We start from the raw sequence: 17227 nt of genomic DNA, 5'->3' as shown, positions 1-17227 counted from the left end.
AGGTAAAACGCACTGCGTCAGACAATACATCATAAAGATAGTACATTTCATGAAACACAGTTTTTTGGACACATTTTACTAAATAATTCTGGTGCATTTTGCTAGATCTATATGCCCCAGTTTCTTTAGTTTGTTTCCAGATGGACCCGAATATATACTGTGAAGATAGATGCTATAGATCCATCTGAGAGCGAATTTCTTAAAGGGAATCTTTCAGCAGGTTTTTGCAATGGAATCTGAAAACTGCATGATATAGGGGCAGAAACCCTGATTCCAGTAATGTCTCACTGACTGGGCAGCTTGCTGCCATATTACATGTGGCACCTAGTCCTGTAATAATAATCTCCTGATAAATAAACACTGATTGTATTGTATGGACTATAGCAAGCTGCCGTGGAAGGGCCACATCCCTGGAATCAGGGTCTCTGCCCCTACGTGATGCTGCTCTCAGATTAAATAGCAAAAACCTGCTGACAGATTCCCTTTCAACCATATATAAGTCACAGTTCAAGCTCACCAATTCAATGTTAGTGGGTCTGTGCTGTGAAAACAAAAACAGCACATGAACGCCATACATGTGTTATCTGAGCTTTGTCCATTCCCTTTTTTTTACCACTTAATGTATAGGAGAAGCTTAGATTTTTTTTTTTGCCTTTGAGAAAAACATACATTAATGTTCAAAAGTTTCGGGTCACCGAGACAATTTTGTGTTTTCCATGAAAACTCATACTTTTATTCACCAAATGAGTTGCCAAATGAATTGAAAATCTAGTCCAGACATTGACAAGGTTCGAAAAAAGGATGTTTGTTTGAAATAATCATTTTCTCCTTCAAACTTTGCTTTTGACAAAGAATGCTCCCTTTGCAGCAATTCCAGCATTGCAGACCTTTGGCATTGTAGCAGTTAATTTGCTGAGGTAATCTGGAGAAATGTCACCCCATGCCTCCAGAAGCCCCTCCCACAAGTTGGTTTGGTTGATGGGCACTTTTTGCACTATACGGTCAAGCTGCTCCCACAACAGCTCAATGGGGTTGAGATCTGGTGACTGCGCTGGCCGCTCCATTACTGATAGAATACCGGCTGCCTGCTTCTTCCCTAAATAGTTCTTGCATAATTTGGAGGTGTGCTTTGGGTCATTGTCCTGTTGTAGGATGAAATTGGCTCCAATCAAGCTCTGTCCACAGGGTATAGCATGGCCCTGCAAAGTGGAGTGATAGCCTTCCTTATTCAAAATCCCTTTTACCTTGTACAAAATCCCTTTTACCTTGTACAAATCTCCCACTTTACCAGCATCAAAGCAACCCCAGACCATCACATTACCTCCACTATGCTTGACAGATGGTGTCAGACACTCTTCCAGCATCTTTTCAGTTGTTCTGCATCTCACAAAGGTTCTTCTGTGTGATCCAAACACCTCAAACTTGGATTTGTCTGTCCATAACACGTTTTTCCAATCTTCCTCTATCCAATGTCTGTGTTCTTTTGCCCATATTAAGCTTTTCCTTTTATTAGTCAGTCTCAGATATGGCTTTTTCTTTGCCACTCTGCCCTGAAGGCCAGCATCCCGGAGTCGCCTCTTCACTGTAGACATTGACAGTGGCGTTTTGTGTGTACTATTTAACCCCTTAGCGACCTTTGACGCATACGCTGCGTCATGAAAGTCGGTGCCAAAACGACCTATGACGCAGCGTATGCGTCATGGAGGGATCGCGCTCCTGCAGATCGGGTGAAAGGGTTAACTCCAATTTCACCCGATCTGCAGAGACAGGGGGAGTGGTGCTTCAGCCCAGGGGGGGTGGCTTCACCCCCTCGTGGCTACGATCGCTCTGATTGGCTGTTGAAAGTGAAACTGCCAATCAGAGCGATTTGTAATATTTCACCCAAAAAAACGGTGAAATATTACAATCCAGCCATGGCCGATGCTGCAATATCATCGGCCATGGCTGGAAAACCTAACCTGCCCCCACCCCACCCCACCGATCGCCCCCCCGGTGCTCCGTTACGGGGTCCGGTCCCCTCCGTCCGCCTGCCGGCTCCTCCGTCCTCCTGCCCGCTCCCCCCGTGCTCCGGTGCCCCCTCCCTGTGCTCCGGTCCCCCCCCCGTGATCCGATCACCCCCCCCTACATACTTACCTGGCCTCCCGGTGTCCGTCCGGCTTCTCCATGGGCGCCGCCATTGTCCAAGATGGCGGGCGCACGCGCACTGCGCCCGCAGAGTCTGCCTGCTGGCAGATTCGTTCCAGATCTATTTTGATCACTGCGATATAGCCTATCGCAGTGATCAAAATAAAAAAAAGTAAATGACCCCCCCCCCCTTTATCACCCCCATAGGGAGAATAATAAAAATAAATAAAATATTTTTATTTTTTTTTCTGCTAGGGTTAGGGTTAGAACTAGGGTTAGAATTAGGGGTAGGGGTAGGGTTAGGGGTAGGGTTAGGGCATGTGCACACAGTGCAGATTTGGCTGCGAATCCGCAGCGGATTGCCGCGGATCCGCAGCGGATCGGCCGCGGATCCGCAGCGGATCGGCCGCGGATCCGCAGCGGATCGGCCGCGGATCCGCAGCGGATTGGCCGCTGCGAATTCGTAGCAGTTTTCCATCAGGTTTACAGTACCATGTACACCTATGGAAAACCAAATCCGCTGTGCCCATGGTGCGGAAAATACCGTGCGGAAACGCTGTGTTGTATTTTCCGCAGCATGTCAATTTTGTGCGGATTCCGCAGCGTTTTACACCTGTTCCTCAATAGGAATCCGCAGGTGAAATCCGCACAAAAAAACACTGGAAATCCGCTGTAAATCCGTAGGTAAAACGCAGTGCCTTTTACCTGCGGATTTTTCAAAAATGGTGCGGAAAAATCTCACACGAATCCGCAAAGTGGGCACATAGCCTTAGGGTTAGGGTTGGAATTAGAGTTAGGGTACCGTCTCACAGTGGCACTTTTGTCGCTACGACGGTACGATCCGTGACGTTCCAGCGATATCCATATGATATCGCTGTGTCTGACACGCAGCAGCGATCAGGGACCCTGCTGAGAATCGTACGTCGTAGCAGATCGTTTGGAACTTTCTTTCGTCGCTGGATCTCCCGCTGTCATCGCTGGATCGTTGTGTGTGACAGCGATCCAGCGATGTGTTCACTTGTAACCAGGGTAAACATCGGGTTACTAAGCGCAGGGCCGCGCTTAGTAACCCGATGTTTACCGTGGTTACCAGCGTAAAAGTAAAAAAAAAAAAAAAAAAACGTACATACTCACATTTCGGTGTCCTTCAGGTCCCTTGCCGTCTGCTTCCCGCTCTGACTGTCTGCCGGCCGGAAAGTGAGAGCACAGCAGTGACGTCACCGCTGCGCTCTGCTCTCACTGTACGGCGGCACTCAGTCAGAGCGGGAAGCAGACGGCGAGGGACCTGAAGGACACCGAAATGTGAGTATGTACGTTTTTTTTTTTTTACTTTTACGCTGGTAACCACAGTAAACATCGGGTTACTAAGCGCGGCCCTGCGCTTAGTAACCCGATGTTTACCCTGGTTACCCGGGACCTTGGCATCGTTGGTCGCTGGAGAGCGGTCTGTGTGACAGCTCCCCAGCGACCACACAATGACTTTCCAACGATCACAGCCAGGTCGTATCGCTGGTCGTGATCGTTGGTAAATCGTTATGTGAGACGGTACCCTTAGGGTTGGAATTAGGGCTAGGGTTGGAAATAGGGTTAAGATTAGGCTTGTGATTAGGGTTAAGGATAGGGTTAGGGTTGTGTTGGGGTTACAGTTGTGGGTAGGGTTGGAATTAGGGTTAGGATTAGGGTTGGATTTAGGGTTACGGGTGTGTTGGGGTTAGGGTTGTGGTTAGGGGTGTGTTGGGGTTAGGGTTGTGATTAGGGTTATGGCTACAGTTGGGATTAGGGTTAGGGGTGTGTTGGGGTTAGTGTTGAAGTTAGAATTGAGGGGTTTCCACTGTTTAGGCACATCAGGGGTCTCCAAACGCAACATGGCGCCACCATTGATTCCAGCCAATCTTGCGTTCAAAAAGTCAAATGGTGTGCCCTCCCTTCCAAGCCCCGACGTGCGCCCAAACAGTGGTTTACCCCCACATATGGGATACCAGCGTACTCAGGACAAACTGGGCAACAACTATTGGGGTCCAATTTCTCCTATTACCCTTGCAAAAATAAAAAATTACTTGCTAAAACATAATTTTGAGGAAAGAACAATTATTTTTTATTTTCACGGCTCTACGTTATAAACTTATGTGAAACACTTGGGGGTTGAAAGTGCTCACCACACATCTAGATAAGATCCTTTTGGGGTCTAGTTTCCAAAATGGGGTCACTTGTGGGTTTTTTCTACTGTTTAGGCACATCAGGGGCTCTGCAAATGCAACGTGACGCCCGCAGACCATTCCATCAAAGTCTGCATTTCAAATGTCACTACTTCCCTTCCGAGCCCTGACGTGCGCCCAAACAGTGGTTTACCCCCACATATGAGGTATCAGCGTACTCACAACAAACTGGGCAACAAATATTGGGGTCCAATTTCTCCTGTTACCCTTGTGAAAATAAACAATTGCTTGCTAAAACATCTTTTTTGAGGAAAGAAAAATTATTTTTTATTTTCACGGCTCTGCGTTGTAAACTTCTGTGAAGCACTTGGGGGTTGAACGTGCTCACCACACATCTAGATAAGTTCCTTGGGGGGTCTAGTTTCCAAAATGGGGTCACTTGTGGGGGGTTTCTACTGTTTAGGCACATCAGGGGCTCTGCAAACGTAACATGATTCCCGCAGACCATTCCATCAAAGTCTGCATTCCAAATCGTCACTACTTCCCTTCCGAGCCCCGCCATGTGCCCAAACAGTGGTTTACCCCCACATATGGGGTATCAGCGTACTCAGGAGAAACTGGACAACAACTTTAGGGGTCAAATTTTTCCTGTTACCCTTGGGAAAATTAAAAAATTCTGGGCTAAAAAAATATTTTTGAGGAAAGAAAACACATTTTTTATTTTCACGGCTCTGCGTTATAAACTTCTGTGAAGCACTTGGGGGTTCAAAGTGCTCACCACACATCTAGATAAGTTCCCTTGGGGGTCTAGTTTTCAAAGTGGGGTCAATTGTGGGGAGTTCCTACTGTTTAGGCACATCAGGGGCTCTGCAAACACAACGTGACGCCCGCAGAGCATTCCATTAAAGTCTGCATTTCAAAACGTCACTACTTCCCTTCCGCTCCCCGACGTGTGCCAAAACAGTGGTTTACCCCCACATATGGGGTATCAGCGTACTCAGGAGAAACTGCACAACAACTTTTGGGGTCCAATTTCTCCTGTTACCCTTGGGAAAATAAAAAATTGTGGGTTAAAAAATCATTTTTGAGGAAAGAAAAATAATTTTTTATTTTCATGGCTCGGCGTTATAAACTTCTGTGAAGCACTTGAGGGTTCAAAGTGCTCACCACACATCTAGATTAGTTCCTTGGGAGGTCTAGTTTCCAAAATGGGGTCACTTGTGCGGGAGCTCCAATGTTTAGGCACACAGGGGCTCTCCAAACGCGACATGGTGTCCGCTAATGATTGAAGCTAATTTTCCATTCAAAAAGCCAAATGGCGTGCCTTCCCTTCCGAGCCCTGCCGTGCGCCCAAACAGTGGTTTACCCCCACATATGAGGTATCATCGTACTCAGGACAAACTGGAAAACAATATTTGGGGTCCAATTTTTCCTATTATCCTTGGGAAAATAAAAAACTCCGGGCTAAAAATCATTTTTGAGGAAAGAAAAATATTTTTTTATTTTCATGGCTCTGCATTATAAACTTCTGTGAAGCACCTGGGGGTTATAAGTGCTCACTATGCATCTAGATAAGTTCCTTGGGGGGTCTAGTTTCCAAAATGGGGTCACTTGTAGGGGAGCTCCAATGTTTAGGCACACAGGGGCTCTCCGAACGCAACATGGTGTCCACTAACGTTTGGAGCTAATTTTCCATTGAAAAAGTCAAATGGCGCGCCTTCCCTTCCAAGCCTTGCCGTGCACCCAAACAGTGGTTTACCCCCACATATGAGGTATCGGCGTACTCAGGAGAAATTGCCCAACACATTTTAGGATCCATTTTATCCTGTTGCCCATGTGAAAATGAAAAAATTGAGGCAAAAACAAATTTTGTGTGAAAAAAAAGTACTTTTTCATTTTTACGGATCAATTTGTGAAGCACCTGAGGGTTTAAAGTGCTCACTATGCATCTAGATAAGTTCCTTGGGGGGTCTAGTTTCCAAAATGGGGTCACTTGTGGGGGAGCTCCAATGTTTAGGCACACAGGGGCTCTCCAAACCTGACATGGTGTCCGCTAACGATGGAGATAATTTTTCATTCAAAAAGTCAAATGGCGCTCCTTCCCTTCCGAGCCTTACCATGTGCCCAAACAGTAGTTTACCCCCACATATGAGGTATTGTCGTACTCAGGAGAAATTGCCCAACAAATTTTAGGATCCATTTTATTCTGTTGCCCATGTGAAAATGAAAAAATTGAGGCTAAAAGAAAATTTGTGTGAAAAAAAAGTACTTTTTAATTTTTACGGATTAATTTGTGAAGCACCTGAGGGTTTAAAGTGCTCACTATGCTTCTAGATAAGTTCCTTGGGGGGTCTAGTTTCCAAAATGGGGTCACTTGTGGGGGAGCTCCAATGTTTAGGCACACGGGGGCTCTCCAAACGCGACATGGTGTCCGCTAAAGATTGGAGCCAATTTTTCATTCAAAAAGTCAAATGGCGCTCCTTCCCTTCCGAGCCCTGCCGTGCGCCCAAACAGTGGTTTACCCCCACATATGAGGCATCAGCGTACTCAGGACAAATTGGACAACAACATTCGTGGTCCAGTTTCTCCTTTTACCCTTGGGAAAATAAAAAAATTGTTGCGAAAAGATCATTTTTGTGACTAAAAAGTTAAATGTTAATTTTTCCCCTCCTTGTTGCTTCTGCTGCTGTGAAACACCTGAAGGGTTAATACACTTCTTGAATGTGGTTTTGAGCACCTTGAGGGGTGCAGTTTTTAGAATGGTGTCACTTTTGGGTATTTTCAGCCATATAGAACCCTCAAACTGACTTCAAATGTGAGGTGGTCCCTAAAAAAAATGGTTTTGTAAATTTTGTTGTAAAAATGAGAAATCACTGGTCAAATTTTAACCCTTATAACTTCCTAGCAAAAAAAAAATTTCTTTCCAAAATTGTGCTGATGTAAAGTAGACATGTGGGAAATGTTATTTATTAACTATTTTGTGTCACATAACTCTCTGGTTTAACAGAATAAAAATTCAAAATGTGAAAATTGCAAAATTTTCAAAATTTTCGCCAAATTTCCGTTTTTTTCACAAATAAACTCAGAAATTATCGACCTAAATTTACCACTAACATGAAGCCCAATATGTCACGAAAAAACAATCTCAGAACCGCAAGGATCCATTGAAGCGTTCCTGAGTTATTACCTCATAAAGGGACACTGGTCAGAATTGCAAAAAACGGCAAGGTCATTAAGGCCAAAATAGGCTGGGTCATGAAGGGGTTAATGAAGCTGCCAGTTGAGGACCTGTCAGGCGTCGATTTCTCAAACTACAGACTCTAATGTACTTGTTTACTTGTTGCTCCCACTTCTCTTTCCACTCTGGTTAGAGCCTGTTTGTGCTCTCCTCTGAAGGGAGTAGTACACACCATTGTAGGAAGTCTTTAGTTTCTGGGCATTTTCTCACATGGAATAGCCTTCATTTCTAAGAACAAGAATAGACTGTCGAGTTTCACATGAACATTCTTTTTTTCTGGCCATTTTGAGAGTTTAATGGAACCAACAAATGTAATGCTCCAAATTCTCAACTAGCTCAAAGGAAGGTCAGATTTATAGGTTCTCTAATCAGCCAAACTGTTTTCAGCTGTGCTAACATACTTGCACAAGGGCTTTCAAGGGTATTCGAACCATCCATTAGCCTTCTTACACAGTTAGCAAACACCATAAGAACACTGGAGTGATGGTTGTTGGAAATGGGCCTCTATACACCTATGACGATTTTGCATTACAAACCGGACGTTTGCAGCTAAAATAGTCATTTACCACATTAACAATGTACAGAGCGTATTTCTGAATCATTTAATGTTAGCTACATTGGAAAGAACTGTGCTTTTCTTTAAAAAATAAGGAAAATTTCTAAGTAACCCTAAACTTTTGAACGGTAGTGTATGCCACACTGATGGTAAAAACTGACACATACAAAAAAAATGGATGAAAATTGGATTTTGCACGAGGCTGAAAAAAAATTGGTCTCTTTTTTTCTCATATGCAAAAAAAAAAGTCTGAATGAGATTTTAATGACAAATTCTAAAATCAAATACATTCTGTAAGTAACAGAGACTTGAACAGAGATATATAAATAATTCCTGTCATAGACAGAACATTAGCTTTGGTCATACCCTGGAGATATCGCACAATGTGATCTCAGGTGGAAGTGAATGTGACACCCCTCTTCCCCTCAGTGACAGGAACCTTACAGGCTGATGCAGGCGCATTGTCTATGTAGGAGGGGGGCACCATTCTATATCGTGTACTTTTCAGAACATCTCACATACTGTGTCATATCACGTCTCTGCCGCTGTCACATGCAGTCCTCGTCTACCATACATATTCTTTTCTAGCCAAAAAAAGGTTTTTTGGCACACATGTTTAGGGAAAATTTTATTTTTTTTATCTAAAGTTGTATAAAGAGCACACCTTAAATAGCAATCACTGTTACTGGAACGAATGGTATACATATGAATATACAGATGCTTCTCTCAAAATTAGATTATCATCAAAAAGTTAATTTATTTCAGTTCTTCAATACAAAAAGTGAAAATCATATATTATATAGTCATTACACACAGAGTGATTTATTTCAAGTGTTTATTTCTGTTTATGTTGATGATTATGGCTTACAGCCAATGAAAATCCAAAAGTAATTATCTCAATAAATCAGAATACTTTATAACACCATCTTGAAAAGTGATTTTAAAATCTGAAATGTTGGCCTACTGAAATATATGTTCAGTAATGCACTCAATACTTGGTCCTTTTGCATCAATTACTGCATCAATGCAGCGTGTCATGGAGGCGATCAGTCTGTGGCACTGCTGAGGTATTATGGAAGCCCAGGTTGCTTTGATAGCAGCCTTCCGCTCATCTGCATTGTGGGGTCTGGTGTCTCATCTTCCTCTTGACAATACCCCATAGATTCTCTATGGGGTAAAGGTCAGGCGAGTTTTCTGCCAATCAAGCACAGTGATGCTGTTGTTTGTAAACCAGGTATTGGTACTTTTGGCAGTGTGGACAGGTGCCAAGTCCTGCTGGAGAATGAAATTTGCATCTCCAAAAAGCTTGTGTCGGCAGAGGGAAGTGCAGCGCCCCAGAGTCCTGGTCGTTGCAGTACTGTGGCTCCGCCACTAAGGGGAGCCATGGTACGTCTGATGGCACTGAAGGAGTTCATCTGACCAGATATCACAGACACCAATACATTTCACAGTCGGGCCTCCAGGGGGAGCTAAGGGTTCTATTCATTAGGCCACTCCTCACATACTGGTAAAACTGGGGGTCAGGCAGGAAGTTAGGAGAGAAAGCTGACTGGATGGGAACCAGGCAACACCTTGTGGCAGAGGGTGTTGCAGGGGAAGATTCGGTAGGGCCTCTGTCAGGTTTGGGACCCTGATGGAGACCTGGCTCTAAGGAAGAACGTCACGGGACCGTGCCTGCACAGAATAGCGGCGGTGCCCAAAGAAAGGATAAGAAGCGAGATAGATTGTGCTGAGTGAGAAACGAGATCGAAGCAAATAGGAGAATACCAGTAGGAGTTGTGCTGTAAGACCGAGGCAACATCCTACTGAGGCGCACAACTGGTGGCCAGAACGCCGAGGAAGTATTTATACATCTAGCTTCAAGCAATTCTTCAAACCAACGGCAGGACAGTCAGTCATAGGCGGGCTGTCACACACCAAATCACCTAAGAAGACATAGGGGGCAACCTGTGGAGAGGGGCGACTCTAGGGTCCCGGAAGAGCTCCGAGCCTACCCGTCATACGGGTGCCGTCCCAACCAGAACATCGGGAGGGACGGGAGATTAGCAGAACATCATCTAATCGAGTTGTGAGGGAACATCAGAAACAGACACAACAGTTGTGGGGTACTTTCCGTAAGCACTGCAGGGAAGGACTACAACACATAGCGCTAGCAGGAAGGCACAGATTTCCACCTGCAAAGAGAACTCTGGAGGTGCCATTGGACCGGCCAGACTTGCGCAGCCTGGTTATCCGGATTCCAGACTGAGGACCCAGAGATCTTCAGTAAAGAGGTAAAGAGACTGCACCCCTGTGTCCTCGTTATTTACTGCGACCGGCACCTCACAACTACACCATCATTCACCACTCTTTCACCGGATGTCTCCCACTGACCAGCAGGGTCACGGACCGGGCCTAGCCACCGTGATAACCCCAGAACAGAGACTCAAAGAGGCCCGGTACCGGGTACCCCTCGGCCCTGCGGCAGTGGGGGCACTCCATTTTGGCGTCACAAACAGGATCTACTTAAGCCTGAAGAATCAGGTCATGTGTGCCTTGGAACTGTGATTTATCATGCTTGGACTGTGCTTTATTACAAGGACTGTGTATTGCCACTTGCCGCCAGAAGTTCCCACCAAAACCGCCGCCATTACAGCGCTAAGAGGAGCGCAGGAGAAGAAGAAGGGCGTGGAAGTGGGCGTAAACAAGCTGAAGAGCGCGAAAGACAATGGCCGCCCAGTCTAAGTATTTCTGCCCCTTGAGGACGTGTCTGTCAGCAGCTGAGATCCGCCTCCTCATCCTCAATGGAGGGCGGAGACAACGAAAACGAAGCCGCCCACGAAGGAGAGAGCGGGAAAAGGACCAGGAAGAAGAAGTCAGCAACATGGAGGATGCCATGGCCAGCCGCCCGGAGCCGGAGTGTGGGGTCGGAGCCGAGGACTCCCCCAGCTACCCGGAGAGGCACCGCAGCCAGACCTCCACAGCTGACGCTGACCTCCTGCAGACCGGAGCGGACGGGCTGATCCGCCAACCCCTGCAGACGCAGCTGAGCACTGAGGCCGGGTGGAAGAAGACCATCATCGGGAGCCTCGCCAGACGTCTGTCAGTAGCCTCGTCTGGTCCGGAGCAAGAAAGAAGTTCCAGCGATCCGAAGCCAGAAGGCAAGGCCCTGCCGGAAAGCGAGATGCTGCAAGCAGAGATGACAACGTCGCAGCACAAGGCCCTGCAACCAGCGTTCCAGACCCCAGCGCAGACGGAGCAGACCGGCACAGGAGGGACCGCATCTGAAGCAGGTATGAAAGATGACCCTGCCCTGACGATTGACACCACTCCAGTGACTGCTAGTGCCACCGCTACTGACTCTGTTCCAGTGACTGATCTTGCAGCAGCGCTACCTGCTGCCCTGACTAAGACTACCTCTGAACCGACAAGTCCCAGCACTACTACTACAGAGTGCATTATCTCTACCACTGAACTTACTACAAAAATTGACATTCGAACCCAGATTATACCTGAAAAACCGCATACTAGTGACATTGGTACCGCATCGGATGAGAAGTTGAACACAGATCTTCCCAGGCCAGGAAGTGTTCACTACCAACTGATGCCTTGCAATCTACTACAAGGATAAACCTCGGAACCACGAGAATGTACATAGTTAACTGTTTGTTTTCCTGTTTTGCTGCTACAACCCGACTAGGGTTAAACTCTTAAAGGGATCCCTTTCTTTACCCGGGATCCCTTCCTCTGCTTTTTGCTTTTGTTTTCTGTTGAAAAGAACTGCTGGATCATGAACAGTACATGATACAAACTGCTTGTATATAGTTTGCACCTTCTTAAAGGTGCTCCCTACTGGTTTTACTTAAAGAAGGACTGTTTGCGAAGATACCGCACCGGAGCCTTTGCTGAGTACGGACTGGTAGCTTGAGAAGATGTGCTACCTCATAAAGACTTGGTCCTCTCTTAAAGGGGATGTTCACTTGTTGCATTTAAAGAATGGTATTGCTTTAAGACGGATCGATAGCAATAATGTCTTGACAAAAGAAAGTGATGATGATGCTTATATGTAAAAGTTATATGTAGAAAATTAGTTTATTGTAAAGAGATGTTGATAATGTTGCTAGAAGACTGAGGACAGAAAAGTGAACCCGTGCGGGGTTAGTCAGCGAGTCCTCTTAGGAGCCATGAAGGGATGGCTCAGTGATTTCAAACTGAAAGTAAATGTTATGTTCTATACTGTGTATAGTAGTTGAAAAGGCAGTAGGCCCGGGCTGAAAGGGGCGGTCCTGTATAGAAAGGAGAGGCAGTAGGCCTGGAGCCGTTAGGACAGGCGGTCCTGCAGACTTAAAGAAGGGGAATAAAAGAGAAAAGTTAATTAGCCTTATAATGTTCTTATAAGAAGGTCTTTAGTGGATTCAGAGTGTACGTCCTTTAAGGCAATGTTAAATTATTGTTCAAGAATTTGCATTGAGTAGAATACCCTGTTGGGTAAGAAAAGTTATTTATAGCCTGTTGCTGTGATATTTAACCATGTTTTGTAACGTTCAAGTGTCCACACCTCCCATAAAGGGAAGCTTTGTTCAAATATGCTTATTGTTTTGCACTCACAAATATTGTATGTCTTTTTGCTAACCTGTATTGTCGTTTTCTTCCCAGTACCGGAGTACTGGATTTAACCGGGGGGGAGTGCAGCGCCCCAGAGTCCTGGTCGTTGCAGTACTGTGGCTCCGCCACTAAGGGGAGCCATGGTACGTCTGATGGCACTGAAGGAGTTCATCTGACCAGGTATCACAGACACCAATACATTTCACAGTCGGGCCTCCAGGGGGAGCTAAGGGTTCTATTCATTAGGCCACTCCTCACATACTGGTAAAACTGGGGGTCAGGCAGGAAGTTAGGAGAGAAAGCTGACTGGATGGGAACCAGGCAACACCTTGTGGCAGAGGGTGTTGCAGGGGAAGATTCGGTAGGGCCTCTGTCAGGTTTGGGACCCTGATGGAGACCTGGCTCCAAGGAAGAATGTCACGGGACTGTGCCTGCACAGAATAGCGGCGGTGCCCAAAGAAAGGATAAGAAGCGAGATAGATTGTGCTGAGTGAGAAACGAGATCGAAGCAAATAGGAGAATACCAGTAGGAGTCGTGCTGTAAGACCGAGGCAACATCCTACTGAGGCGCACAACCGGTGGCCGGAACGCCGAGGAAGTATTTATACATCTAGCTGCAAGCAATACTTCAAACCAACGGCAGGACAGTCAGTCATAGGCGGGCTGTCTCACACCAAATCACCTAAGAAGACATAGGGGGCAACCTGTGGAGAGGGGCGACTCTAGGGTCCCGGAAGAGCTCCGAGCCTACCCGTCATACGGGTGCCGTCCCAACCAGAACATCGGGAGGGACGGGAGATTAGCAGAACATCATCTAATCGAGTTGTGAGGGAACATCAGAAACAGACACAACAGTTGTGGGGTACTTTCCGTAAGCACTGCAGGGAAGGACTACAACACATAGCGCTAGCAGGAAGGCACAGATTTCCACCTGCAAAGAGAACTCTGGAGGTGCCATTGGACCGGCCGGACTTGCGCAGCCTGGTTATCCGGATTCCAGACTGAGGACCCAGAGATCTTCAGTAAAGAGGTAAAGAGACTGCACCCCTGTGTCCTCGTTATTTACTGCGACCGGCACCTCACAACTACACCATCATTCACCACTCTTTCACCGGACGTCTCCCACTGACCAGCAGGGTCATGGACCGGGCCTAGCCACCGTGATAACCCCAGAACAGAGACTCAAAGAGGCCCGGTACCGGGTACCCCTCGGCCCTGCGGCAGTGGGGGCGCTCCAGAAGCATGAAGTGCTCTAAAATTTCCGGGTAGATGGCTGCGCTGACTTTGGTCTTGATAAAACATAGTGGACCTACACCAGCAGATGACATGGCTCCCCAAACCATCACTGATTGTGGAAACTTCACACTAGACCTCAAGCAGCTTGGATTGTGGCCTCTCCGCTTTTCCTCCAGACACTGGGACCTTGATTTCCAAATGAAATGCAAAATTTACTTTCATCTGAAAACAACACCTTGGACCACTGAGCAACAGTCTGGTTCTTTTTCTCCTTGGCCCAGGTAAGAAGCTACTGATGTTGTCTATTGGTCATCAGTGGTTTGACACAAGGAATGCGACACTTGTAGCCCATGTCCTGGATACGTCTGTGTGTGGTGGATCTTGAAGCAATTACTCCAGCAGCACTCCACTCCTTGTGAATCTACCCCAAATTTTTGAGTGGCCTTTTCTTAACAATCCTTTCAAGGCTGTGGTTATCCCAGTTGTTTGTGCACGTTTTCTACCACACTTTTTCCTTCCACTCAATTTTCCATTAAAGGGAATCTGTCACCTCATTTTGCCGCTATAAACTATGTCCACCACAATTAGGGGCTTATCTACAGCATTCTGTAATGCTGTAGATAAGCCCCTGATGTAACCTGAAAGATAAGAAAAGCAAGTTAGATTATACTCACCCAGGGGCGGTCCGGCGCCTCCGATCTTCATATGATGTCGTCCTCTTCCTTGCTTCTGTCACGGCTCCTGCGCATTCGTAATTCTCTGCCCTGTTGAGGGCAGAGCAAAGTACTGCAGTGCACAGGCACAGGGAAAGGTCAGAGAGGTCCGGCGCCTGCTCACTGGAGTATTTTGAGCTGCCCTCAACAGGCAGAGAATAACGCCTGCTCTGGAGTCGCAACAGAAGCAAGGAGGATGATGACATCGTATGACGATGGGAGGAGCTGGACCCGGACCTGCGACGCCCATTGGACCTGAACCGGGACTGCCCCTGGGTGAGTATAATCTAACTTGTTTTTCTTATCTTTCACGAACGAAAGAAAAAGAAAAAAGAGGGACGGCACTACCTTCCACTTGGAGACCTTCAGCCTCTGTGCACATCAAGTGCTTTCATGCAGAAAAGCAGTCCAAATTCCACCACAAGCTACCGGGTGCTCCTCCAGAAATCACATGAAAATCAGTGCATTGCATAAGAAAGGAAGGAAGGCACTCACCGATCTGAAGCTTGACTTTGCTTTATTAAATGTTCATTAAAACATCATGGCCGGGAGAGTAAACAAGGAGCTCCTGTGAGCAGTGTGAAGACGATGGCCGTTTCGCGCTCTCGCTGTGCTTCCACAGGTCTGTAACATACTGCAGTGCACAGGCGCCGGGCCTCTCTGACCTTTCCCGGCACCTGCACACTGCAGTACTTTGCTCTGCCCTCAACAGGTCAGACAACGTACGCCTGAGCCGTAGCCGCGGCAAGAAGACAAGAAGAGGACGTAATTGAATGAAGATAGGAGGCGCTGGACCCGAACTGTGATGCCCATCCTACTGGACCGTACCGGACCGCCCCTGGGTGAGTATAATATAACCTTTATTCCTCATCTTTCAGGCTACATTGGAGGCTTATCTACGGCATTACAGAATGCTGTAGATAAGCCCCTGATGCCGGTGGGCTTAGCTCAGATATGATTTTGGGGGTGACAGAGTCCCTTTAATTATTTTAATTTACTAAGATAATGACTTTTGGGTTTTCATTGGCAGTAAGCCATAATCATCAACATTAGCAGAAATAAACAATTGAAATACATCACTCTGTTTGTAATGACTATATAATATATGAGTTTCACTTTTTATATTGAAGTACTGAAATAAATTTAACTTTTTGATGATATTCTAATTTTGTGAGATGCACCTGTAAATATTGAAGAGCCAGAGGACTAGATTTCCTCTCATGAAGTTTTAACAATGAATCTTTATGGCTACCAGTCATAAAGATTCATTTCTATGAGGCTGATATTACTATTAGGCCGGTGTCACACTTGCGTGTGCAATGCGAGAAACTCGTGTGAGTCTCTTGCCTCAATACCCGGCACTGCCGCCGGCGGTTCGGACTGGAGCGTTCAGCTGCATAGAAATACATGCAGCCACACACTCCGGTCCAAGTGCCAGCGGCAGTGCCGGGTATTGATGCGACTCACGCGAGTTTCTCGCATTGCACACGCAAGTGTGACACCGGCCTAATAGTAATGTTAACACCATGTAGAGATCTGCACGTTTAGTGTAAGTGATGAAATTCCTTTTCTGGGTTTCAGATATGGGATATCCAGAGTCAGACGTGCTTATTTACAGCATGCTCAAAATCCAGTGGGATCAGAGGAGAACTCACCGCCTGCCTTTATATCCCAGAAATCAGAGCATTGTGTGTGACTGCTGACTCCATTGCCCTTCTGCAGGTGAAACTGAAGTAAGAGACAAGATGTCATTTATTTTTTCGCGTTGGGTAAATGATAGGATGTAAAAGATAATATAGTTCTAAATAATTATATTGCCGGCGTGCCGCTAAGGTAGTAATGAGCGGCTTATGAAATTATGCAGCTGGCACCTGCCTGTTACTGATGTCTGAGGAAGGTTTACCCTTTGGACTGTGTGCACACATCTTTTTCAGGTGGAATCCACAACGGAAACTGTTTGAGAAACCTATCAGAAAGCGCTCAAAAGAATGAACATATGAATTTCTATGTAATGATGACTTGCTGTGCGTGAATTCAGAATTTCTAAAGTCCTTTAACTGCTTCAGGTTTCTAAAAACACCAAGTGGTTAAAGAAATGACATGTCCATTCTTCTGGCATTTTCGAATACGCTAACAGATGTAAATCATTCAGCTGCGGCAAGAAAAACTAAAACTTCGAACACTAAAAAATACTCGGAGGACCCCCAAGCGTGCTCGAGAAATCTCGAGTAACGAGTATTTTCGCTCATCACTAATGACTACTGCTTGTTCTGCAAAAAAACAATCCCTCATATGCCAATGTAAAAATAAAAAAAAATAATAACTATTGGAGAGTAAGGTATTAAAAAATAAAAGCAAAGTAATGAAAATGATGGCTGCATCTCCAAGAGGTTAGGTTTGGCAACCTACATGTACAACATCAAATTACATTATAGCTTATCTTGTTTTCTGTGTAGAAGCCACTCAGAGCTCTTGGAATTCGGAGTTTGAAAAAGGCTCTTCAGCTCTGAATTCATTCACTAAGTGGATTAATTATAAGTCACGTTTCATCATGTTACACCTTACAAGCTGTTCATTTGGTGCTTTCAAACGGCAGCAGGAAAGGGTGATGGATAGTCAC

The 17227-nt window shown here is 46.0% G+C and overlaps 1 protein-coding gene across 1 annotated transcript in view; it reads left to right on the top strand.

The window, feature by feature from the left end:
* The window catches only part of LOC143817775 (cilia- and flagella-associated protein 337-like), a 263091-nt gene that overhangs the window by 131354 nt on the left and 114510 nt on the right, over positions 1-17227 (top strand). Inside the window, exon 15 of the mRNA XM_077299254.1 lies at positions 16189-16340. Coding sequence (XP_077155369.1) covers positions 16189-16340 — 152 coding nt within the window. The remainder of the gene's footprint in view (positions 1-16188; positions 16341-17227) is intronic.

The sequence above is a fragment of the Ranitomeya variabilis genome, chromosome 3 (genome assembly GCF_051348905.1).
Source record: "Ranitomeya variabilis isolate aRanVar5 chromosome 3, aRanVar5.hap1, whole genome shotgun sequence".
Classification (NCBI taxonomy): domain Eukaryota; kingdom Metazoa; phylum Chordata; class Amphibia; order Anura; family Dendrobatidae; genus Ranitomeya; species Ranitomeya variabilis.
The sequence above is the reverse complement of the archived record's forward strand: the minus strand, read 5'-3'. Positions and strand labels throughout refer to the sequence as shown.